At 41.0% G+C, this 24,315-nt stretch overlaps 3 protein-coding genes across 3 annotated transcripts in view; 2 read left to right on the plus strand and 1 right to left on the minus strand.

Moving 5' to 3' along the window:
• Positions 1 to 130: 130 nt before the first annotated feature.
• Positions 131 to 1,405, plus strand: spcs1 (signal peptidase complex subunit 1). Its single transcript, XM_070848570.1, has 4 exons — positions 131 to 253; positions 666 to 725; positions 818 to 904; positions 1,117 to 1,405. The coding sequence occupies exons 1-4, from the start codon at positions 218 to 220 to the stop codon at positions 1,240 to 1,242; spliced, it is 309 nt and encodes a 102-aa protein (XP_070704671.1). The 5' UTR covers positions 131 to 217; the 3' UTR covers positions 1,243 to 1,405.
• Positions 1,406 to 1,538: 133 nt separating this feature from the next.
• On the minus strand, positions 1,539 to 8,636 carry nek4 (NIMA-related kinase 4). Its single transcript, XM_070846016.1, has 16 exons — positions 8,411 to 8,636; positions 7,312 to 7,578; positions 7,014 to 7,211; positions 6,816 to 6,923; positions 6,372 to 6,526; positions 5,967 to 6,102; positions 5,036 to 5,707; positions 4,909 to 4,959; positions 4,596 to 4,751; positions 4,350 to 4,514; positions 3,934 to 4,000; positions 3,669 to 3,781; positions 3,394 to 3,485; positions 3,032 to 3,249; positions 2,813 to 2,946; positions 1,539 to 2,278 (listed from the first exon to the last, which is right to left on the minus strand). The coding sequence occupies exons 1-16, from the start codon at positions 8,501 to 8,503 to the stop codon at positions 2,180 to 2,182; spliced, it is 2,724 nt and encodes a 907-aa protein (XP_070702117.1). The 5' UTR covers positions 8,504 to 8,636; the 3' UTR covers positions 1,539 to 2,179.
• Positions 8,637 to 10,473: 1,837 nt separating this feature from the next.
• The window catches only part of camk1b (calcium/calmodulin-dependent protein kinase Ib), a 38,367-nt gene continuing 24,525 nt past the window's right edge, over positions 10,474 to 24,315 (plus strand). Inside the window, exons 1-2 of the mRNA XM_070852190.1 lie at positions 10,474 to 10,555; positions 16,239 to 16,352. Of these exons, the coding sequence (XP_070708291.1) occupies positions 16,267 to 16,352 (86 nt within the window). The 5' untranslated portion in view covers positions 10,474 to 10,555; positions 16,239 to 16,266. The remainder of the gene's footprint in view (positions 10,556 to 16,238; positions 16,353 to 24,315) is intronic.

Raw genomic sequence — 24,315 nt, forward strand, 5'->3', positions numbered from 1 at the left:
TTATTTAGTCAGGCAAAGCTTTCCAAATCCCATTTAGCAACAGCGTGTAGCAACTTTTGCGGATCCTTGTTATTTATGTGTGAAGCAGAGCGGCTACCTCAACTCATAACACTCCGGAAGGGTCCTTCATAATACGACGTTTCTTTTTCAAACCGGAAGTCAAACTGCTTCGGAAATTTCTGTCCCTCTATGCTTGTTGCCCACCTCAAGCGTAAAGATGCTCTCTTTTTTCAAGTCCATTCCCACGCACATGGTAAGAGATGATTATCGTATTCGATTTGTATAGTCGTGCTTGCCCTTCATTCAAGCGTTAATTCCTAACGAAAGCTAAACTACCGTTACATTGGTAACAGCTGCTAGCTAACGCTAACATGTAGCAGAGTCAGATATACAACATGTATGGCTACATGTGAAATACAAAGTTAACCCAAGTCACCAGGCGTTATTTATTTGCTACTATTTCGTCTGTATCTCTCGCGATATTTAACCTGCTCTTAATATTAATGTAACTGTAAACAAAGCGATCAGGCAACAACACAAGCTCCACCAGCTACCTTTCACGCTCAGGTGGCCCCGCAGTACCCTCCTCACCTTAATATGTACTGAACTTGACTTTGTGTTATTAATGTGGCCTACATGGTGTCTCTCCGTGTTTTGTGTTGCAGGATTATAAAGGCCAGAAGTTGGCTGAACAGATTTTCCAAGGAATTATACTCATCTCAGCGGTAAATGACCATAACACGTGCAAACCAGCAATCCAATTTTTTTTTTTTACCTGCATTCAGGTTCACTTATATCATTTGTGTGTTCCTTCCAGGTGATTGGATTCGTGTATGGTCTGATCATTGAACAGTTTGGGTGGACAGTGTACATAGTCTTAGCTGGTTTTGCTGTGTCCTGTGTGGTAAGTTTGTCATTATTATTATTTATATTTGCTTTGTATTTTTGTCTGCTTTATTCATGGGGAAAGGAACTGTTTATAGATAAATTTTAATTAACTGGGGGTTCACTTGTCTGTTAACACAAGACAAAGCTGTTAACAATGTAAAGGCTTTGTATTTGAAGCATAAACAGCCATCATTGCATCATTTATTCTGTATCTTTCCTTGACTGTAGTTGACCCTGCCTCCATGGCCCATGTACAGACAGAATCCTCTGTCCTGGCAGCCACTCATACCAGAGACCAGCGGGGAGTCCAGCCAAAAACCTCAGGAAAGTCTCAAGAAGAAAAAGCACAAATAACTCAGACTGAACCCCGCCTGGCTGTGAATACATCCTTTTTATATTGGAAATGATTTAGAATTTTTGTCTCACGGTTCACATTTGAAGCATTTGGGGAAAAAACTTGATACTGTGCTCGTCAAGAAAAATACTTGTGACCAAATAATAAACATCCGATACTGTATGTTTTATGAATGAGATGTTTCATTTGTATTTAGAATTGTCTTTATTTCTGTAGGACTTACTGAGCACAAAGTTGCATTTATTTAGTGTTTTATTGTGGACCTCAACATAATAGAAGATAAACAAATAAAATTAATTTACAATTTATTAGAAACAATTCAAACATTGGTATCTACAGTATATCTACATTATTCTGTGGTTAAGAAAATACAGTACAGCAGCAGAAGTGAGATCTATTCAAAAGATACAGAACAGGTAAAACAATTGTTGAAGTTCTGTCCTACATTATAAATAAACAAATGACTATACACTACAGAATGTAGAAAGACAGGGAGTGCTTTCACATGACTCAAAAACTTTGCATAGGTATCCTGAAAATGACTAATAACGAATTCTGTTTGAAGAATGTAATATAAAAAAAATAGAAAATGCTTTACACAATTATCTACATAAGATAGTTCGCATGAGGGCAGCTGTTCTGTGGCAATTCCATAACAAAACCTACCAGAATAAAAGATCATTTGCATGCAGACAGGTGGAACAAAATGGCACCGCCAAACAAGCACACCATCTTTAGGCAGGAAACAAATGTATCTTTGTGAACTATATTGACCAGTGTTCACTTAAATACAAGTTTTCTATTTGAAAACAAACATTTCTCCCAAAGACAAAGTCTCATGTTACACCAGATCTGTCAAGATGCCTGCGTCTTGTGAATGTCTCACAAGTGAGGTCATGAAAATGCAAATGCTCCCATATACACACAGCGTTTCTTCTAAACCTTGAAGGCAATATCCTCAAAGAATTTCAGCTGCCTCACCATCACAGCATATGTTTGGTACCTCTCATCCCCCATCTGGTCACGAAGACACAGCTGCAGTGAGAAAAAGGGATGACAACTGTGATCATTGTGGAAACAAAGGGTGGGTGTATTAACTCTCCGTAAGTTCTACAAAAACTGGGTGTTGATTTTTGAAGACAAATTGATTACGCTGTGCATAGGCGGGTTAATAATGTAATATAAGTGTAATATAAAAGGAATATTGTACATGCTGATCTTACGGTCAACTCATTTTGAAGTAAGAAGTCAGTTTAACTTTCAGTGGGCCCGTTTATGTGCAAGCAAAGACTTTGTATCTGTGTTTACATGTCAGAACTCTAACAAAGTATTCAAATATTGAATTAACTAATGTGTTAGAAAGTCTCCGAGCCATTTCTTTATGTAACTTCTATTGTACGTCCTGATATACAATGTATTTCATTTAAGGAAACCACAATATCTCTTGATATTGGCAAAATATGGTGCACAAATGAACAAAACAACAGTTACTGAACATTGTTAGCAGTTGTACTATGGGCACAGTATGTACGCTTTGGTGTGATGTGTTTTACTGTTTTAAAGTCATACTTCTCGTTTGATTTCATCCTCCTCCTCCATGATTTCCAGGACTCTGTCCAGCAGCTTGACCCCCAGGCCCTTCACCACATCAGTCCTCAGGTGTTCTACGGCTCTCCTTATCTTGGCTGGACCGGACGTGGAGCCTTTTGGAGAGAAGAGCTGGTTAAACAAAAGGAGGCTCCAGAATGGCAGACTGATTGCAACACAGTTTCAATCAAAGTATCAAACCTGTTGGTATTTCACCCAGTGACAGGTTCTCTGCTTCCTCTCGAGCCTTCCCATGAAGCACGAGGGTGTCCCTGTACTTCGTGTTCAGTTTAAATTCTGGCAGTGCAGAAGAGCCAAATCTGCCTCCCTTCACCACGCTCACGCCGTCTCCAGTATCCATTCTCAACGTCTGGGTCATCATATGGACTAAATCCTGCATGTCGCTGGATTCACTCTTCCTGCGGATGGTCCATGAATCATAGATTATAAAGCAAATTTACTCGAGCAATGTGAAACAAATATGTTAACGTAGACTCTCCTGAGCTAATGATGAGTTCGGGTGTGAGGTGCACTTTGTTATTTTCTGTCTTGTGCGCTCTCACCTTTCCCTGCAGTCTCCTTCTGACCGTTCTGTGGAACTTGTGGAAGAGCTGCACTCATCTTCATCTGACCTTCGCTCTGGCAGTTTTTCCTGCTGTAATGAAACACACACAGGCCTCTGTTTTAAATTCACTGTCACACAGGGACGCTCCAAGTCAGTCAGAGTTCAGGGTGCTGAGAGAAACTCTGTCACACAAGTGGATGTTCAAAAAGTGCAGTTCCCTTTTAACGACTGTACAAAGTTCAATTGAATCTCACAATGATGGGGTGTCACTACCTTCCAGCTGGCCTCAGTGATAATGTCTGAAACAGATCTGGTAACTGGGGCATTGCAGAGCTCCTCCTTGGTGGAGGTGACATCATGAGATGCCCTTCTTACAACACTAAAGACTGTGAAAAGAGCAAAAGAGTAATCAAGAAAAAAATCAACTACTAACTATTCTTTTTTTTTATATTAGCCTCATATGACTATAAGTTTTACAGTTTTTCTTTTACATTCAACTATAACATTACGGTTTAGTTTAGGAACAAACAGTAAGTACCTGGTTGGCTGGCACTCTCCAGGGACTGCCTCAGTCTTCTCCTCTCTCTGGCGGACAAAGGACGATCCTGAAAATGAAATTGACCCATATTTTCTCTCCATTTCTGTTTTTCTCTGTGACTGATCAAACTGCATCAGCTGATTTAAACAAGAATAGAATGATATACCAAAACCATTAGCCATGAGCACAAAAACAATTAGGGCAGAAGCTCTTTTTAATGTTAACTTTCTATCCAACTATAGCCTCAAATTACACTTATTGGAAAAATAACAAAGTCAGAACAATTTTAAGTTTGCAGAAATGCTGATACAACTTATTATTTTATTAACACAAAAGTCGTGTCTTAGGCAAAGTGGATATTCAGTCTTTACAGTGATGTGACTGTATACAGTGTGTGAGTGGATGAGTATTCCTACCTGTGGCAGTGGTAACAGTCCGTCCTTACAGGAACTAACTGATGTGGAGGTTGTAGCTACACTAGCTTTCTTGCTCTCTCCGGTCCTCCTGCTCCTCTTCCTCCCCTCCACGGCTATGCTCTCAACTGGAGGTGGAGGTAAAGGTCTTGGAGCAGCCAGCTTAGAGTAAAAGAAGTGAATTAAGAAAAAGGTTAAGATATATCAGAACAAAAAAAAGGTTGATTCAATCAGCCTCAGTGGCTGTATCTTTACCTTGTCCTGCTCGCCATGTGTCCGTCTTACATCCATCCCTCTGTGCTGCTGTGAGATTGAGGGCTCTGATGAAAAGTACAGGGGGGTTTGGCCTGGAGCGGTCAGACCTGGTTTACTGGCTGGTAAGGCAGGCTCCTCCTGAAGAGGCTCCTAAACGGACACGATAACATGTTTTCCACAGTGGTAAAAAACTTCCTATAATACCAGGCATACTTCCAGCACTTTGTGACACAGGATGTTAGTGGTGTTATTCAGTCTCTAATGGGCTTCATGCTGGCAAGAGTTCAGAGAATGAGTGAATGCTTACTGGTGCTAGTGGGAACGGCTCCAACAGCTTTTCAGTAGATTCTAGGTTTTCCTAAAAATACAGAATTTAGCACACATAAACAAATACGTATAACCAGAAATACTGCTCTATTACTAAGAGCACTTACTTGGATGTCTGAGGTATAGTGTTGTGTCGGAGCTCCCTTGAGAAGGGTAACAGTGTCGTTTATATTCACCTCTGCAACAACTCCGAGATTTTCTACATTAGATTCATGTGCAGGTCTCTTCTCAGCGATACTAACATCAGCCTTTTTCTCCATTAGTAGTTGTGGGTTCTGCATCTCAGCTTCTTTGAGTAACTCCATGGTATCATCATTATCATCTGACGTCTGCTTGTCCCTACACACAGAAAATGTGTCCCCAGGTTTTGGCGTGGCCTGTGGATGAATGTCTGACAATCCATTGGATGCCTTCCTCTCGTCTCCTCCCCTCCTGCCAACACCTGATACAGACTTCAGAGGGGGCTTAACAGGGGAGGGAGGGGGAGACGGATCTGGTTTCTCTCTTCCCTTGCTGTCTGTGTACACACTGTGGGTCACAGGTTCATTACCTGCCCGGTGGTGTGGCACAACTGAGTGAGGCCCCTGCACCTGTCTCTTCACCAGGTCCTCATCCTCCTGCTGTTGGATATCAATATTAATGTTGCTGACGGTCGCCATGGATGCAATGCTGGCTTTAAGAGCGTCAGGTGAGGAAGGTTTGGATGGCACAGGTGTTTGGAGTGGAGTGCAGTCGCTGAAGCCGTTCTGAACTTTACGTTGCTGTGATTTTTCTTCTTTCTGAGGATGAAGAGTAAAATAAATACTGAAGAGTCTGTGCCTGACATCAGCACCGAAGAAGCCTGAGTACAGCGTCCACTTACTACTTTGATGACCAGAATAAATCTACGCACACATATTGATAACAAATAATAATGGACAATAATGGAACTTATTCAGGGTCCTTATTGCTGCGGGGCTTTGCCAAACTGTTATCATTGACTGTAACCAACATTGTTTAAGTTTGGCCAGTGCATTATCATGGTCTGCAGTCACTCACCCGTTTCACCCTGGCTAGAGACTCAGGCTGAGGACTTCTCTCAGGTTTTGGCTGAGATGTCACCACTGGCGATGCACTGTTGGCCCTACAATCACCACTGCCGACCACAGCTTTCTTTCTACACTTGGCAGTTTTTCTGGTAAGAACCAAAAGAAACATTAACATTAACGACAACAACAACAAGAAAAAAATTGTCCTTAGTGCTGGCAGCTCACTGTGCAGAGCACCAACAAAAAAGGGAGGGGGTGCAAATGAATATCTGTAGAAAATTATTCCAAATGAAGTATACCGAGAAAGAAATGACAGCAAAAGACACATAAACTTTGGGTAAGGTGTATGAATGAAATAAATAGCTTTAAAGAAATCAAAATAACACCAAGGTTGCTTGCTGTCAGCGACACCTACTCTTTAGTTGCCTCAAGGAACATGGCGATTTGACGTTTGATGTAGGGCTGCCGGAGGATAAGTTTGACATCAGGCCTGTCTTCGGGTCTCTTACACAGCATGCTCTTGATCAGCTCTCCCAGCTGGGGATCATACCTACTGGGCATTTGTGGCAGCTGGTGAGAAAGACAGAGAGAAATGTTATAAATCATTCTAGATTATCAGGGTCCAGAGAAAGAAAAGTGCCGTATGAACAAGAAGAGAATTGGTTATTAAATTCCTCATCAAGATGGCTTAAGTTCGAAAAACCCACAGCTTGAACTTGGATCAATAAACAATTTGTTTGCAAAAAGATTATTGCTGTCACCTGTAAAAGCATAAATGTTTTATTGAGAATAAAACCATTACAACTCAACCTTACCAGACTATTCGATAAATTACAGTTATTAAAAAGATGAAACCCACCTTTCCTTCTACAATTCGATAGACCAGCGAGTTCATGTCCTTGGCATTGAAAGCATGTTTCAGTGTGGACATTTCATACACACAGCAACCCAGGGCCCACACATCTGACTAGAAAAAACAATAGCATTCATTTATAAAGCGGTTCCTATGATCATTTGTGAATAAACCACACAAAGTAAGAGCAGACAAACAAAATACCTTGTGGTTATAAGGTTTATTTGAGAAGAGCTCTGGACTCATGTAGTAAGGGGTCCCTATCAGTGTGCTGGCCATATCATTCTGGTTCTCCAACACTCGTGCGATGCCAAGGTCCCCAACTTTGATGATGTTGGTCTTTGTCAGGAAGATGTTCTGTGTTTTAAGGTCTCGGTGAAGAATGTTCCTCTCATGCAGGTACTGCAAAGCAAAAGTACAACAGTGATTTTGAGTAGTCCTGTACAGAAAATAAATCATATCTGACCTGACATTGTCGTCACTTTTCAATCTCACAACTTACCTGAAGAGCCATGGCTATCTGGACAAACCACTCCACCACCTGCCTCTCAGGTAAGAGTTCGCCCTTTTGCTGCTTGAGTCGATGATAAAGGTCACCGCCTTCACAGAAACCCATCACAATGTACAGCTGGCGGTCATCTCCTTCCCAAGACTCCCTGTATGTCACAATGTTGGGATGTCTCAGCTGGGACAGAAGCTGCGCCTCCTGCTCTGCAGCACGCCGTTCCCGCTTGGAGGAGGTGGTTAAATTCAGCTTCTTAATAACATACTGGAGAAAAAAAAAGATCAAAATGCACAATCACTCTCCTTGAATTGAAAATTAAGGAAAACACACAATGGTTGTGTTTCTAAATTTGTGAATATGAAGTAAAAATCAAACATGTAAAGTCACCATAAGATGGAGAAACTGAAGCATTTCCAACCCACATTCAGACTTACATAATTAGATTATTTTAACAAAAGTTAATGACTGATGTAAACCAGAGTTTGCTTATCTTATCAACAGTTGTGGTCCACAAATTCTGACACAGGAGCTCTGTGCCTGACATCATTTTTGTTGTTTAAAGTCCAAATACAAACTGTCTTCTCCAGGAGATGGAGAACTCTCCATAATGGTCAGTGTGTTAATTGTGAGTTAATTATGCAGTTACAGCTTCTGTAGGTTGATATGGTTAAATTACAATTATCCCTTATATCTCAAACCATTTAAGATCTCTTTAAGGACCAGGAGAATGTCAAACTGAGTGTTATCAATCCGTAGATACAAATACACCTTTAACACACTTAAATGTTTAAGTTGGAGTTGGATTTATGAATGTTATCCCATTATTATTATTGCTGTATTTAACAGAAAAAAACGCTAATTAAACCTCGTATATAAAAAGCATAACCCTCGCTACTAACATAGCATTATGACTTTATGCTAGCTTCATAAATCAAAACATCGCGTGGAAGAGCGTAAACAAACCTGTGAGGATTTAGCCGACTTAAGCTAACTTTAAGATAGTTGAACCATTGCTGGATTTTAGAGAATTACAGGCAGCGCTTATTTTAACCGATGCGGGCTGTACTGAACTACTCACACACCTTTCTTTTCTCACCTGCTTTTTGTCTGTTTTGTGTTTCACCAAGTTCACCTCCCCGTAACTGCCTTTCCCAACGACCCTGATGAAAATATAATTAACGCCACTCATTATTCTTCAAAACGCTTCATATCGCGACCTGAAACTTTACTCGTCAGTCCCAGAAGACACCAGCGGCCTTATTTCGTCCCATCCTCCGGTGGCGGAGACGAGATAAGCCCGTGAAAACTTGGCCCTTGGTTAGCTCGGTGAGTGCCAGCGATGAGATTTTGAAAACGCAGGAAATCGCCAGCAGTCGATAGTTTTTCGTCACTAGGCAACTGACCGCTCACTGCCGACGACCACGCAGAGAGGGTCCGCCCGGAACGAAGCACTGCTGCGGCCACAGCACAGCGCCACCCCGCGGCTCCTTGTGGACACTGGAGCAACTGCAGCCAGAGGCCAAAACTCCTGCTTTTATTTGAGTCCTTATTTAAAAATGTAGAGGTTTAAAGGTTTAACTCTATTTCTTCTGCAATCTGCTTCTTTTTTTGTACAATTATACGATGCAAAATTGTTAATAAATGGGTGAGGGAGTACAATGCCTTGGTGTAATAATAAAAGAGGTGTTGTGAATAATTTTATTGAGGCTTCGTTTAATTTAGCCAGCGCACACAATAGCAGGCCCTGGATTGGATGCATGTAAATGAACAATATGATAATTAAAGTTGCAGCTGTGCTCTTTCTGTCGTGAAAAAGGCAAACATCTTGGGTTATGGTCACTATAAACATTGGCTGCCAGAGGCACATTTCTCTGTAAATCCATTTAAAAGCACTATGTTACGATGGCACAACACAAACATTTGAGAGAGCACTTGTTATTCTTGTTACAAAGGGACATTCATAGCAACACGTTTATGATATTGGGAGGAATAGCATGCACGATGGTATCTTTATTTTTATCTTTAGTGCTAAATCACCCTCATGCATGAATCATACATCAATATCATGTAATTAATTTTACTCATCATCCATGATGATAAATGTGGATGCAGAATTTCACACACCATGTTTTCAGAGAGCTATTGTCTCATTAAGAGCAACCAAGCTACCACAGTCCATTACTACATTAAATGTATTTTCAGGCAGGTAATTGCCATTAAGTTCATTTTACCTGTTTGGGATCATTAAATCCACTAGGTGGCGCAATAGACCACCACAAGCGGGGTGCACCTGGTAGGGTGGAGTTTATTCTAGGCTTTATTTTAAAGCAGCTCACAGCTAAATGTGTTATATTGGTTTTGTTTGATACATTATTGTGATACAAATATCTCTCTACTTTGTCCAGATACATAATATATAGATTACCAAGACAAAAGCAAAAACAAATGGAATAAAATATAACGATAAATAAAGTTAAATCAAATTAAAGAACAGGGCGATAAAAGACAACTAGCACTAAACATAGACAAGATGTTGTGCCTGAAATTACAGCATGATAAAATGCACAAATAAATGAGCCTAAAAGAGTGTTGATGATCTGAGGGTCACTTCTCTCTCTGTCTTTGTCCACATCAACACTGGCCAAACTGAGAGCAACCTACAAATCCACAGTCATTGTCACTATGACTACTGCTGTATGTTACAACTATTGTTGTGGTAATAATAAATAAACAATAAACCTGATTCTGATCTAATGTCAGTACTGGATACAACAACCACATTTAATAAAATTAGTTTTGCAACTACTGCGTTTAATATTCATCAATATTTATTCATTTGTACAGTTGTCAACAAACAGTTGGTCATCACATATAACGGCTCTATGTTTAGTTTTACCAATGTTTCCCCCTTGTTTTTATCTGTAATTTACTAAAACTGTTGTCAAAGCTGCACACAGGCACCAACTCGGTCCCTCACGCCTTTTACCTTAAGTACAGCACGGGGGTCACGGGTGGTGGAGAGAGGTGACCAATCCCGTAGCAGAACTGTTTACCTGTGCGCCACAGCTCGGCCTCTGATTGGTCCGCTGGCCGTCCTGCCCTGGGGTGACGTCAGGAGGAGCGCTGCTGGTCGGGTTGCCAAGTAGTGATTCCGCCTGAGAGCGCTCCGAGTGGGAGAGACGGACAGACAGACGGACGGACGGATACCGGACACTGGACCTCACCGACTGTCAGATTTGAGGTAGGAGCTGTCACAACCTAAACTTTAGTTCCGGATAAATGTCGGACCGTTGCTTCTCTGTAGGAGACAGCTCGTTTCCATGCAGGTAGCTGACGTTTCCAGGCGCGTAACAAAAAAAACCCCCGCTCCTCATTGTCTGGAGGGAGATTTAATGACTTTAAAACTACAAGTCCCTTCATTTCTAGGGGAGAGGAGAGGGGCTGAAGTTGTAGCAGCAGCCGTCAGTCGGGTTATGTAGATGCGCTCTCGTTGCCATCAAGAGGAGATCTATGTAACTGAAGCTGGGGACAGTTTCTAACATCAGATACTGACATGAATATGCGAGGGAATGAAGTGATAGCTTTCTTGTCTTCTTCCAGACAAACCAGTAGGACTCGACTGGTTTATCCATCTGCAAATGACTCTAGGCTATTTCCTGAGAGAGCCCTGCTGGTGTTATTATTAAATTCTTAGTAAATATGTCACATTTCCCTTTTTCTATTTCTGTTTCTCTCTCTCTCTCACACACACACTCACACACACACACACACACACACACACACACACACACACCTCCTCCTCTGCTGTCTACGGGATCATGTAAGGAGAGGTCTGCTTATCAATTAATAAGCTCACTTTGAGAAGAGATTTGTTGTGCGTCACAGACACCAGCTGACCAATCAGACAGCTGGTAGGAAATCTGTCCTCAGTGGGTCCTCAGCCAGTGGGTCCTCAGCCAGTGGGTGCTGGGGTTGATTGATAGAGGGCCCATTCACTTTTGGACAGGCATCCTGTCCTTCAGGGAACCACGGCGTAGATTAGTGGGATAGTTTTCTTGTCACAAACTGCCTCTTCACCTCTCTCTCTCTCTCTCTCTCTCTCTCTCTCTCTCTCTCTCTCTCTCTCTCTCTCTCTCTCTCTCTCTTTCTCTCTTTTGTGTGTTCATGCTTTTAAATGTGTTGCACTTTAAACAGCACACTCACCCACCGCTGCATCTGTGCAACCGTTTGATCTAATCATTCTTATTTGTTGCTCTAAATATGTAAATAGAGTTTTGTTATGCCGGTTCCAGCGTCTTTAAGCTGCGTTCACCGCGGTTCATGTGCATCTCCCTACTTGTCCACAAATTCTTGAGAAACCCCACATTTCCAAAACCAGTAAAAGTAAACGATAATAAATGCTAAGAGGCTTGAAAAGTGGTTGACTGTCCTTCAAAAATGCATGATACTGTATGAAATGTGATCTGAAGCAGCTGCTCAGCGTTGGTCTCCAGGCCGGATCCCAGACTGATCAGGAGGATCCCTGACTTCTGCAGCTCTGACAGCATTAAGAGATCACAGACGCAGCTAGACAACCACCAAAAACCCTGAGGAAATAAACAGTTAAATCAAATCATTTCAAAAACAATTTGGCTTCCTGTGCAATGAGTCTGCTTTAACAGGAATGCGGTCCAACGTGAGTTATGCTTTTCCTCATAACTTGGCAGCCCAGTTTGGAGCTGTGCCATACATTGTCTGCAGAGATATAAAATAGTAGTAGCGAAGGCCAAAATCAATATTTGTGAGTGTTTAAAGACAAAAGAGAACCAACATGTAAGTGTGTTAGTTTCTTATCAGCACTTTTGTAGTGGAAACAAGCTGATTTGTCCAGAGATGTGTTCGAGAGCTTCAAGCGTTGTCAGATATCAGACGTCTGGTTTTAATATCTGTTTCTGTGTGTGAGTCTTTGTGCATGTGTGTGTGTATGCAAGTGTTGCCAAAAGTTTTAACACCATTTCAAGTTGTCTGTCACACTCAGACACCCTAACTGCGAGTCATTTCGTCACGTTTAACCGTGGTCGTGTGTATGTGTGTGTGTTTCTTCTGTCCACTGCACATCACAGGAATGGGAAACCAGTGAGTACAGCGACTCTTCTTCTGTGTAAACCTTGAACGAGGGTGAATGCTGCATGTGACGTACTACTCAGGGAATGTGGTTATGGTATTGTGCATCTCCCTGTCTCAAGCCTCTTCAATCCTGTTGCTTTTTTTGGGGTTTTCGAGCAGCTTATCTTCACACCCACCGGCCAAAAGTCATGTCATCAGTGGACATGGAGGGGCTGTTTTTGGCCTTCTACATGCTCATACGATACCTGCATGTGTCTCTCCTCTACTCTCCCACATCTTTTTTTTTTAAATTTGCCCCTATCTTGCCCCTGCGTGTCTTAAACTTGAACCTTTGTTTGTAGCATTTGCCTGTTTGAAAAACAGACCCCCTTGCTCAGCTTTGACAATGTCCTCAAAGCTACAATTGCTTGAAATGTGTGATTTGAAATTCACTGTGAAGCCTGATGTAAAACATATCAAGACATGCGGTGAAATCCACATGTTATGAAGGGGATTTAGGTGCATGTTGGTATTTCCTGGAGTCACAGCTGCTACCTGTGGAATTACAAAATGAGCACAACCAGCGATGAGCAACGTTTGATGCATTCATAGATTTTAAATGACTTTGATGTTAAGACGACTTTGATGTTCAATATCGCCCATTCTCGGTGCATGAATTTACATGAATCTCCATCAAATCTCCATATGAGCAAGGTGAGATGTTACAAACAAGCAGCGTATGTAAGGTGTTTTCACTCCTTCTCCGGCTTCAGTGTCCTCAAAAACGGTTTTGTGCTCCTGCAGTTATTTTTAGCTTAAAGGTTACCATTCTTAAAACGGGACAACTGTGATGCCAGTCAGGAGACAAGGTTAGAGTTGCAACTGTTATTTTTTTATTTCCAATGAATCCTTCTTGATTCATCTTTTCAATGTATCAATGAGTCAAGTAGATGACAGCTTACCAGAGCCTGAAATAATGTCTAAAACTCACTTTTTTTGGTGAGTTGTCAAAATTTGAAATAGAAAAAAAGGAAGCAAATCAGCAATAGTTCATATTTGTATTTGATGAATTATCAATCGGGCAGCATGGTGGTGCTGCCCGGGACCTTCTTGCTGTGAGGCAACAGTGCTAACCACTGTTGCCTCACAGCAAGAAGGTCCCGGGTTCGAATCCCGGTTTGAACCCGGGGTGTTTCTGTGTGGAGTTTGCATGTTCTCCCCATGCTAGCGTGGGTTCTCTCCGGGTACTCCGGCTTCCTCCGACAATCCAAAGACATGCATATTAGGTTAATTGGTAACTCTAAAAAAATTGCCCATAGGTGTGAGTGTGAGAGTGAAAGGTTGTCTGTCTCTGTATGTGGCCTTGCGATTGGCTGGCGACCAGTCCAGGGTGTACCCCGCCTCTCGCCCGAAGTCAGCTGGGATAGGCTCCAGCTCCCCCCGTGACCCTGGCGGATAAGCGGTATAGAAAATGGATGGATGGATGAATTATCAATCATTTATTATTTGCATAATCATCACAAAATATTTGTCTTCACCAGCTAATCGGTTAACTAACGTCTCAGTAGAAAGCCTTTGTATTTTCATATTAGTACGTATTGATCTGCTCCATATAATTTTTCAACGAATAATAAGAATAAAAATCATGCTCTGTAATGGATCCTCTCCCACAGAAGGAGACGGGTGTCAAGTTGAAGATGTACTCAGGAATAGAGTTACAGTCTACGATGTATTGTTTGTTTGTACCTTCCAGAAGTTATCAGACTCCAGGAAAAGAGGCGCCTGTACTGCCCATTTACCGTCAAAGCGTTTACACACATTTGACTTGACTTCCTCTTTCTGCTTCCCCCTCAAGCACATTACTTTGCATGCTGCTTTTTTCACGCCTTATTTAGGCTTTATTTTTAAAATGACATGCAAAATGCAGTGGAGGAAATGATGAATGACTCAGATATCAATTTAAATGTTCAGCTGTAAACTTTGTTCCCAGTGCGTTTATATCAGAGTTTAATCATGAATTGAAAATGGTCGAAGCACTTACCATAATACACCATCTGTTAACCAATTTAAATTTTAAAGTCAGACTCTATGTTCATGTGGAAGCGTAACTAATGAATTGTACAGAGTGTATACCTGATCAGTTTATTTGAATGTTTCACAGCTTCTTATATGTGATATGTCCTTCTAATCTGTATCCAATAACCACATGCTGGAGTGTTGTGAGTGTACGTGTGTGTTTTAACTAAACAAAACACACTACAGCCAGTTATGGAAGTGACCTGAATGATTTCCAGCCACCTGCCTTTAGACACTAGTGCAATTTAGACTCTCAGATACCATAGCAGCTCCTTTGGGTTTCCATGACAACAGGTATGAAGCCGACTTCTGACATAAGTAAAGGCAGCGAGAGGGCTTCGGTGTGTGTGTGTGTGTGTGTGTGTGTGTGTGTGTGCGCAGAAGGAGAGGCCACATCCTATTAACATTTACTCTGAGATAACAGCAGAGTTAAGCCTTCCCCTGTCTGTCGCTCAATGCCACTCATTCACACAATTCAGTGTTTAAATGAGTCTGACGCCTCTGAGCCAACAGGGAAATGATTAACGGTGCTATTATATTGTCTTTAACAAAATGGCTCTTGTACAAACCAGAACAATATGTTATATCATCTCATATAGATAGACTGTGAAGTTGCCAGGCAGGCAGCAGGAACAGAGGAGGAGTGAGGCATGCTGATATGAACAGGGCTATTTTAGTCCTCCAGGTCTTGAGTTAAAGGCACTCTGAGTTTAGATGGTGATAGCTGTGACAGCAGGGTCCTCTGTGATCACTCCCGCTCTCGAGAGTAGGGTGAGGACAAACATCTAATCTGAATGTTAACTTCTCCTGAGAAATATGAGACACAAGTGAGAATGGAAAGCAAGCAATGAATCGATACTGTTTGTGTTTGTTTTTAAGTATTCATACCTTTGTATGATGTTGGATTTATCCCACAAAGAAAGGTACAAAGTAAAAGTTACACACTTGTTACAGGTAAGCCATAATGAGTTTCAGTTCTTCACGACAGTGTGCTATTGTACATTTGACAATCACACTGTAACAATAAAGTAACCACCCCAGAAAAACACTTTCCCTGCTCTTTTGTCAGCTTTTATTATGAGACCTGGGCCCACAGCCCAGCTCACAATCAGGTTTTATACAGCTTTCACACTCCTTGTCTGTTCTACACAGGTGAAGCGCTGTATACAGCGGCAATCAGGTTAGCAGAGTGATATCATAGTTTAATTATTAACCTAGTATGACATACATTCTGCTCTTGTGCATTATAAAGATACTTTAAAATAGCCCGCCACGTTAAAGCGTCACAGTGACCACAACGTATCAGCAACCTCCGTGAGTGTCGGTGAAACGCAACCGGTCATGTTTCTGTATAAAGGATGAAATGCAGCCTGAGCCTCTGGTCAATATCCGGTGCTATGTGATATGTTTTATGTGAAGAAATAGTATTAGAGAGGAAGCAGAATTTACCGCATTCTTTTGTCACCTGAGACACATGCAATTGTGTTTGTAACAGACTGACCAAATTTTGCAACAGTCTGTTTGTCAAACTGGTTCTAACATGGTAGCTGGCAAATACAGGAAGTTATCCTTTTGGTATCATTAGATATACTGTACTGTTAGTGTGTCATCACAAGTAGCAAAATGGGGGAAAAAAAATACAACCATATGAGAGGGCCAGCACTATCCGTGCAGTATTGTTTTTACAGCAGGTGGTGGGTGGAGGCAGCTATACTTTTTGGTACTAATGGGTATTTCCTCCTTATCCTCTTTTTCTTCACTAGTATTGTTTCCGACCGTAACAACAAGAAGATGCCACTGGGTGACGAATGCCATGCGTGGAGAAAGAAAACCACAGATGTGAAGGATCAGTATGACTTCAAAGAGACCCTGGGGACGTAAGTGTGTCAAGAAAAAAAAAAAGCTTGTGTTTCAGCCTTTTGCGATGGCTTTTTTACACTCTGGGAAACGCTGACGGGTTTGGATAAAGTGTGAGTTTTTACATTTATAATGATGCATTTGATGCGTATTTGTTTGCTGTTCTTGCTGATGGACAATTGTTTTGTTTCTTTTTATATATGGATTTAGTTTTTTTCAATAATTTTATTCAAATTATTAATTTGGGAAGGTTATTGCTTCTTAATGACTGGATAGATCCTGTTTGATAAGGAGTGATTGGTCATTTATTACCGTGCAACTAGACTAGACAACTTTGCCGTGTTTTGTAAATGTGTCACTGCTCTAAGTATATTTATGCAGGGCTGCGCCTGTCAGTGTTCCCAGATAAACAGCTTTATGCTTAATCAGACATAACAGGCTTTAATGCAAACCTGATATGGTGCAAGAAAGTATGCACAAGTGTGACAAGGTATTTGGGAAGTGTGCATAGTCAGCGGTAGCAGCAGTGCCGTTTTCCTCAGGCTGTTTTTTGTACCTTTACCAGTTTGGTGATTTCATGGCTCCAAACAAATCTGCTCATGCTATGGTAGGTAGAGTGGCACAGGTGTGATTATATTCATGCAGATCAGGTGTTGCAGTGCAAATCGTTGTTTTTTCTATGAAACTGCACCCGTATTTTTCGGCAGCTCAGACACAAACAGCTATTTTTGTGCTTTAGTTGAAACATTAGTTGTGCAGAAGGTGTCTGCAGGATGGTGTCCCGAGCACCATTACAGACACGGTGATATTTTTCTCTCAGCAAAAACTCCAAACACCATTTTTCTGGGTAATCAAAAGGATATTTTCCATCAAGTAAATAGTCAGTGTATATAGTCTAATGCAATTTAATACAATAGCCATGCTGTACATTTTCACATTTTCAGTAATAGAGTAGCACGGCAAAATGTCTTTGTGAGGCTTTTGTTGACACTGTGTCATCAGAACCTTGTTGATTTACCTCTCTGACACTGTGTCAGCAAGTCAGCCACAGATCATTACATTTAGAGATATTATTCTCTCTGCATGTAGATTATTGTAAACACAATTTTAACACCTCTTAAGGAAATGCAGTTCACAGTGACGCGGCACCATAAAATAAACAGCCTCATAAATTGCCGTGGAGTTGAGTCACCTCTGACACAAAAAACTAAACATGATGCACTTCACAGAGATAGGAGTTACTGCTGGGCTGCTGTGTTGGATTATACAGTTATACAATACAGCTAGACCTGACTGATCAACAATAAATCCCAGAAAGATATCAACACAGTGCAGATGGGCAAAACACAAGCAAATGATGAAAACTTCTTCCCCTGTTGCATTGTGGAACTAAACCTTACTGACGCTGTCGAACTAGTGCTTAAATAATCACGTTTCCCTTGCTGAATGTTTTAGTTGAATATCTCTTTACACTTTTATCGATAGACACAGTTTGAGATTAACTACATGTAAAAAGACAGATATAATTTACTGTATTGAGTTTTACTTGACATCAGTTCCAACGTTGGATTGTAGCTTCTTTCCCTGTGTTTACTTTGGAGTAGCTGGAGAGTGTGAGACATTTGGGGAGGGGATGGGACTGCTTTTTGCCTGTGATTCATATACTTTATATTTGATGAGTTCATGGGCCAATATTTATATCGTGAAAATTATTCTAAATCCCATATCGGCATATCCCACGATACTGTGGAACAATGTTGGGTTGTTTTGCCCTGAGGTCTGTTCGATGTGTCTGGGCCTCTGTATTTACTGCTTTTCTTGGTGCTTTGGAATCTCTCTTAAACCTCTTAACTTTTCAGGTCATTGTGCCTGTTTGTGTGTGCATGCATGTGTGTGCGTGCGTGTGTGTGTGTGTTTTGTTCATTTGTCTCTAAATGGTCATGGTTGGAGTGCATGATGGCATTCCTATTGCTTGTCATTTGTAGAACCGTAACTCATTTGCTGCATCCCTCAAGCCCGACTTATATGGCGGTCTATTCTATATTTATGCAAGTGAGCAGGAACACCGTTCTGGTGGCTAAACCGTACACATGTCAAGACCCAAATGTAATTTGGCACCCACAATAATTGAGCATATTCCATCACCAAGACAGGACCGTTTCTGTCCTCTCAAGTTCCTCCTGAGGTTAACTCAGCCTTTCTGTCTAAATGATTCTGCAATCCATCCCACTGTGAAAGTGTTGCCCAGCTTTCCCAAAGTGGCAGCAGCAATTTGGACTGTAGTTTGCTCTCAAGGAAATAAATTGCTCTGAGGGTGCACAGCAGTTAAATGTAACTTTTAATCCTACTACTCTTTGTTTTATGATCTTTAATCATGGGTGCTGAGAGTCACAAGACAGGATGTTTATCCGGGGTGTCTCACTTGGCACCTTTTACATGGAGCCACATCCTTGTTAGTCCAGGATTAAGTTGTCTGTGTGAACTGCGTCATGTGTACACTAACTGAATCCAAGATGATGAAACCTGAGCTCATGTTGTGAGTTTATGAAGCCATCCATAGACTCCTCAGTAGAAAAAACATTGTAAGCACTTAATGAAAAGAGCTTAAAATCTGAAGTAACTTAACCACAGGTACAAACATTACAGCATAAGGCAGCAACAACAGCTTGATGCCCATTTACCCTCTTTCCTATCTGTATTTCTTCTGTAAGCAGGAACAAAATCAAAATTCAAGCCCAAAAACTGAAAGCTGCAAAGGCTGAAAAATCTGCAGCCAATTTTTGATCAATTTTTAATTATTTATGTAAGATTTAAGGGAAAAAGACTCAATATTTATGACAGCAGGTGCGTAAGGCAGACAAACTGCATCAGAAACAGTAACAGTGATCTGCACTGAGGAGTTTAATAAGGAAAACTGAAATTTAGAGTGGCTAAATGCTAACACTGATACAACTGAATGTAGCCTTTGTAGCAGTCTCTGTACTTCGGTTGGTTATTTCTAAGTTAAACCGAAAGGCTTTGATTATTTTACTTGCACCCTTTGTACCTAGACGCGATATTATGTGCAGGTAAATATAGCGATGCCAAATTGAAGTTGTGTAAGTGCATAAGCACAACCGATGGGTGCATACATGAAAATGTTTTTCCTCCCTTTCAACCCTGTCTTTGTCATCCCTCCAGTTCTCCACCTGCCCCCAGTTTGAAGCTGAGCTTGTTTATGGGAGAGATCACCGCATCACTCAGCTGTGTGCCACATTCATTTGCCATTGCTGGATTGTTGTCTTGGTAACAACAGGAAACACTTTCCATAATGGACTCAAACAGTCACTATGGAAACAAAGTTTTTGATTTGCTATTAATAATCCACCGCCGGTTTGCATATGTGTGTATTGTGAAAGACATAAACTCTCTCTCTCTTTTACAAGAAAACACACACACATGCAGACATTTCTCTGTACATGTATTCATGTTTCTGGAGCCACAAATCAACTCATCACCCCATTTACATTTTCATCATGTCTCAAACAATAAAGCCCATCTATGTAGCTGTCCTATACTGAAACAAAGAAATGAAATTATTAAATACAGAATAATGTACAATATATATATGTATATATATATATATATATATATATAGATATAGATATAGATATAATTATGTGCTTTTCATGGTATTCTTTGTGAAGAAAGAGTGAGCATATTCCAATTCCTTACTACTTATTGCAGACAAAATACAACATTTGTTAACTTGTTTTTGTGTTTAAATGTAATAAACTTTTTTTCAGTGCATGTTATCAGATTCACCGTTCCAAAAAATAGTTCTTAAATTTGATCATTTCTCTGAAATATCTGTCTTTAGTGACACAAATCGACATGAGGACCTAAGACCTAAGACACCAGTGGCAGATACGGGCTTGTCCCAGCTGCTGACACATGTTTTTGTAATCAAAACAGATGGGAATTATTGATGCACAAACAAGCATCGACACTTTCACTGCAATCAACTCAAATCCTCTTTAGCCTTCCTTCTTTTCTCATTGCTGTTACTTAAGTTAATCTACCCCCCCCCCTCCCCCCCCGCACACACACTGTCTCCCTGTCTCACTGTTTGTGTCTATCTCTGTCCAGCCCAGCCCACGTCCCTGCTGTCAGAAATCCCGCTCCATTTTGGCTCCCCGTCCCTGTCACCTGCTCTCTCTAACTGTTTCCTGCCTTCACACTGTGTTAACTGTGGAGCAGGGATCCCAGTCTGTCCTGCTGCCCTTTGATTTTCAGCTGAAATTTAAGCTTTCATTATACAGGGATCAAAGCACACAGCAACTTAGCATAAGGCCAAAGCACTGATCCTCTTCAGAGTGATCGTTGATAAGACAAAGCATACAGTCAAACGATATTCAAATTGTTGGTAACATTAAAAACCACTATGACACAATTATCTGCAATATGAAAACTAGCTTTTGCTCTTAAAAAAGTGATCTAAGTAAACCCTTTTATGCCTTGTGATGCATACGCACACATACACACAATCTCACCCATCCAGATCTTCTTGCTTGGATTCCCTTGGCTTCCCCGGCGTTTCCCTTGGCTTTATTTCAAATGTGGATTTATCCTGCGCTCTCCTGCGTATGTTGCTCAGTATGTCATCATTCAAACGTGGCTGGTTATAGATTCACAGGTCACGTATTTGGAAAATTGATATTGATGTTTTCTGCAAAAATGCTGTAACTCTGTTATGTGACAGCAGAACCTATTTTTAGCTTCCTCTCTGTCCTATTACCATTGCAACAATTCTACTTTGATTTACATCAACGCGCACGTCTATAACAGATGTAGTCTCTAGAAATAAATAATAGCTATATAATGTATAACAACAACACAGTATTATAAAGATTATTAAGCAGCTGTTTTTTTTCGTCGTTCCCACACTCAGCTGTCTGCTTTGAGATCTCTCTGCTGATGACAAATTGCACAAATGGGCCATGTTGCCTTTTCTGACATTCTCAGGAATTTCAGCCCAGAATACACTGAAAAACACAGGGCCTGCGATTTGGAGGGAGTGGAGGGTAAGAGTTGGGGAGTGTGCTGTAATCATCTAAAATCATTAGGGCTGATGGATCGGCCCCCGCCTGTTTCTGTCACTCGTGTCGAACGCCGACCCAGTAGCCCCTGCCCTCATATGATCAGCTACTGGCCACAATTGATTTGGGTAGAGACAGAGAGAGGAGGTTCAAAACATCCACTCATAGTTTGTGTGTTCTGTTCTGTGTTTGTTCAAAGTTGTTCGGTGTGTGACGTCCCACACTGTGTTTTCTCCCTGATGACCTTTGCCTCCGGTGTTCCCGTGTCTCTCCACCTCTCTGAATGAACACATAGCACCCATTCATCACACATCCTGTCTTTTAACGAAGCAAGGAGCCCTCTCGCCCACAGCCTGCTATTTCTGATTTGACAGAGTGAAGATCTCTCATTAAAACCTTTCCCTGGCATTACTGTGCATCACGACTTCAGAGTGAGCTTATCTTCCTCATTGCCATTTTATCCTTAATCAGTGAATAAAATAAACCATGAAGGTGAAACACCTGTGGTTGTTCAGTGGAAAAGTACACTCAAGCTGCACCTATTAATTTCAATTAATAGGTGTTTAATTGTAGATGCTTTAAATGTGTCAGAATTGCTGATGTTTCAAATCTTTTATCCAGAATCCATGCAGATTTGTTTTGTAAAACACAAATTGTAGTCTGGTCTGGGTCACAATCTGGTACTCAAAAGAGGAACCTTTTGCTCCACTTGTTCCCTCGTTCACATTAGTGCCTCTTAGCTACATTACACGGGTTTTAACGCTGATTTACCACTTTGTCTGAGGGCTCTCTGCATCTGAGTGGAAAGGGTTCAATACCTCGACACTCACTGGGTTGTTTGTGTGTGTTGTGTATTTGTGTTTTCATTTGTGCCTGCAGATGTATTCATGAAAGATTATAAGTTGTGTGACAAAAGCTTTGACTCACCCTTAGTTTCAATTGCCCTTGAATTTAATAATGACATGATCAGTTATTTCTACAGACCATGGAAAAAAATACCCTCCAGGTTATGTACTGCATGTATCTGTATCTGTGGTATCTTAATGCCACAGAAGTTAATAGGACACAATAGTTAAGCCTTGTTCAAGAACTCTGCATCCCATATTTCAGATTTGTTCAGAAGTGAAACAAAATGTCATTCCCTTCTGATTATTAGGCTGTAATATGATGCAAATTTTGGAAGTATTGGAAAGATGGTCTTTTCTTAATACTGGGCTGTCAGTGCAGTGGACATTATCATTAGTGTTATGTGACCAGACAAAACAGAGAAAAAGGCTTGATTCTCGGCTGTGGCAGCCTCTTCCTCATCCATATGCTGCCATTCCTCTGCACTGTATTGTGGCTCACAACTAGCCCCAAATGTTTTATTCCAACATTAAACGCATTTTCTTAAGAAGAATGGGGGAAGTACAACCTATAGTCCGAACAACAGCCCTAAAGCTGGCAACAAACTTTTGCTGGCAAATGAACAAGGAGATCTGGTCGGAGGCAACATGGAGGAAAGTAGAACACTGTTTATTTACATGCACTAACCACATTGTAATGATATAAAGCTGGTTGAAATCAGCAGAATATCCCTTTAATTGCCACTGTTTTAATCTCCTCTCAGACCTCTCTGTATGTTGGGAGAGGTATATGTAGCTTATCTGATAGATGTTCCTATCAATAAACTGAGGCACAAGACACGACAGCTTTTACAATGAGTCACCAAATCAAACTTATGTATGTAAAGGAGAAAAGGTTCTATATTCTGTGTACTTGATTGACTTTATTAACACTGTTGGAGTCACTGCAGGAGATGACTACAAGTCAGGGTGTCGCTTCAACTCAAAAGGAGAGACTTTATTCTTAATGTTATGTATAAACAGCATCCATTCAGAAATTAGTAATGGTCACATTTAAACAGAAACGCCTTAGTAAGGCCAAAACTAATGAAAATGCATACTTATGCATCAGTATTGTCCAACAAGTCATGCATAAAGCAAAATGTACAATGTATTATGCATCATTCTCAATCAATCTTCATACCATTAACATTATAAACAATTACTATGTTGCAACTATTGCATGATGCCAATAAGATCTACCAGACTTACTTTAATGACTCATAATGACTTAATGACTATTGAACTTCATTTGCTTCAGTGCTGTGATGTCTTTCTTCCTGATTTCCAGATAGTGAGTAGGTGAAACAGCCCGTGGCCATCTGTCTGTCCATCACCGAACTTTAACCTCACCGTCCAATTCTAAAATGTAATGGAGCAGACACAGCAAGGAGCCCAGAAATGTGGGTTTGAGAGAATTTTAGCCCAGACCGACTTTTCAGGAACAATTTTTTGTGTCGCTTCTTTAGTGTTACAGTGTTTGTATGCTGTGTTTGTAGGAGTCAGAATCAAAGGAACGCAAAATGGTGATTAACAAAGTAGTTCAGACAAAAGGAAACGGCCACCTTTATGGAGCAGATGAGTCTCCCAGCGTGAGAGCTGTCCCACTTCATCTATTTTTCATCTCTGTCTCTCTCTCTCTGCTTCTTTTTTTTCTTTCTCTGTCCTAGCTCTCCCTCTCTCTCCATCATGTACTACTTATCATATTTATCCCTTTGTATCCCTGTCATATCTCTCATTACAATTTTACTTGTCTTTATCTTCCCCTCTTCACATGTCTGTTGTTCCGCGTCCCCACCGCTGGCCTCTCTTAGTGAGAGTGAATTACTTTACTTTTCCTTGCTTTGCCTTGCGTAGCTTTTGTTTTGTCATTAGGTTTTATTGTGCCTAAGCTGTGGGATGAGCCAGAGCTAAGACCTTCCTTCATTACACAGTCCCCTGCTCCTGTACTGGCCCTCGAAGCAAAGGACAGCATGTTACTGCGCCTGCCCTTGTAATTCTGTCTCAGCCACCGATAAGAC

The sequence above is a fragment of the Pempheris klunzingeri genome, chromosome 2 (genome assembly GCF_042242105.1).
Source record: "Pempheris klunzingeri isolate RE-2024b chromosome 2, fPemKlu1.hap1, whole genome shotgun sequence".
NCBI classification, from domain to species: Eukaryota; Metazoa; Chordata; class Actinopteri; order Acropomatiformes; family Pempheridae; genus Pempheris; species Pempheris klunzingeri.

Coding starts and splice junctions, on each gene's coding strand:
- spcs1 (XM_070848570.1), top strand. CDS start 218: ATGCTCTCTTTTTTCAAGTCCATTCCCACGCACATG. Junction 254..665: donor AGTCCATTCCCACGCACATG/GTAAGAGATGAT, acceptor TTTGTGTTGCAG/GATTATAAAGGCCAGAAGTT. Junction 905..1,116: donor GTTTTGCTGTGTCCTGTGTG/GTAAGTTTGTCA, acceptor CCTTGACTGTAG/TTGACCCTGCCTCCATGGCC.
- nek4 (XM_070846016.1), bottom strand. CDS start 8,503: ATGAGTGGCGTTAATTATATTTTCATCAGGGTCGTTGGGAAAGGCAGT. Junction 6,103..6,371: donor TTCCTTGAGGCAACTAAAGA/GTAGGTGTCGCT, acceptor GGTTCTTACCAG/AAAAACTGCCAAGTGTAGAA. Junction 3,250..3,393: donor GAAGGAGACTGCAGGGAAAG/GTGAGAGCGCAC, acceptor GACCATCCGCAG/GAAGAGTGAATCCAGCGACA.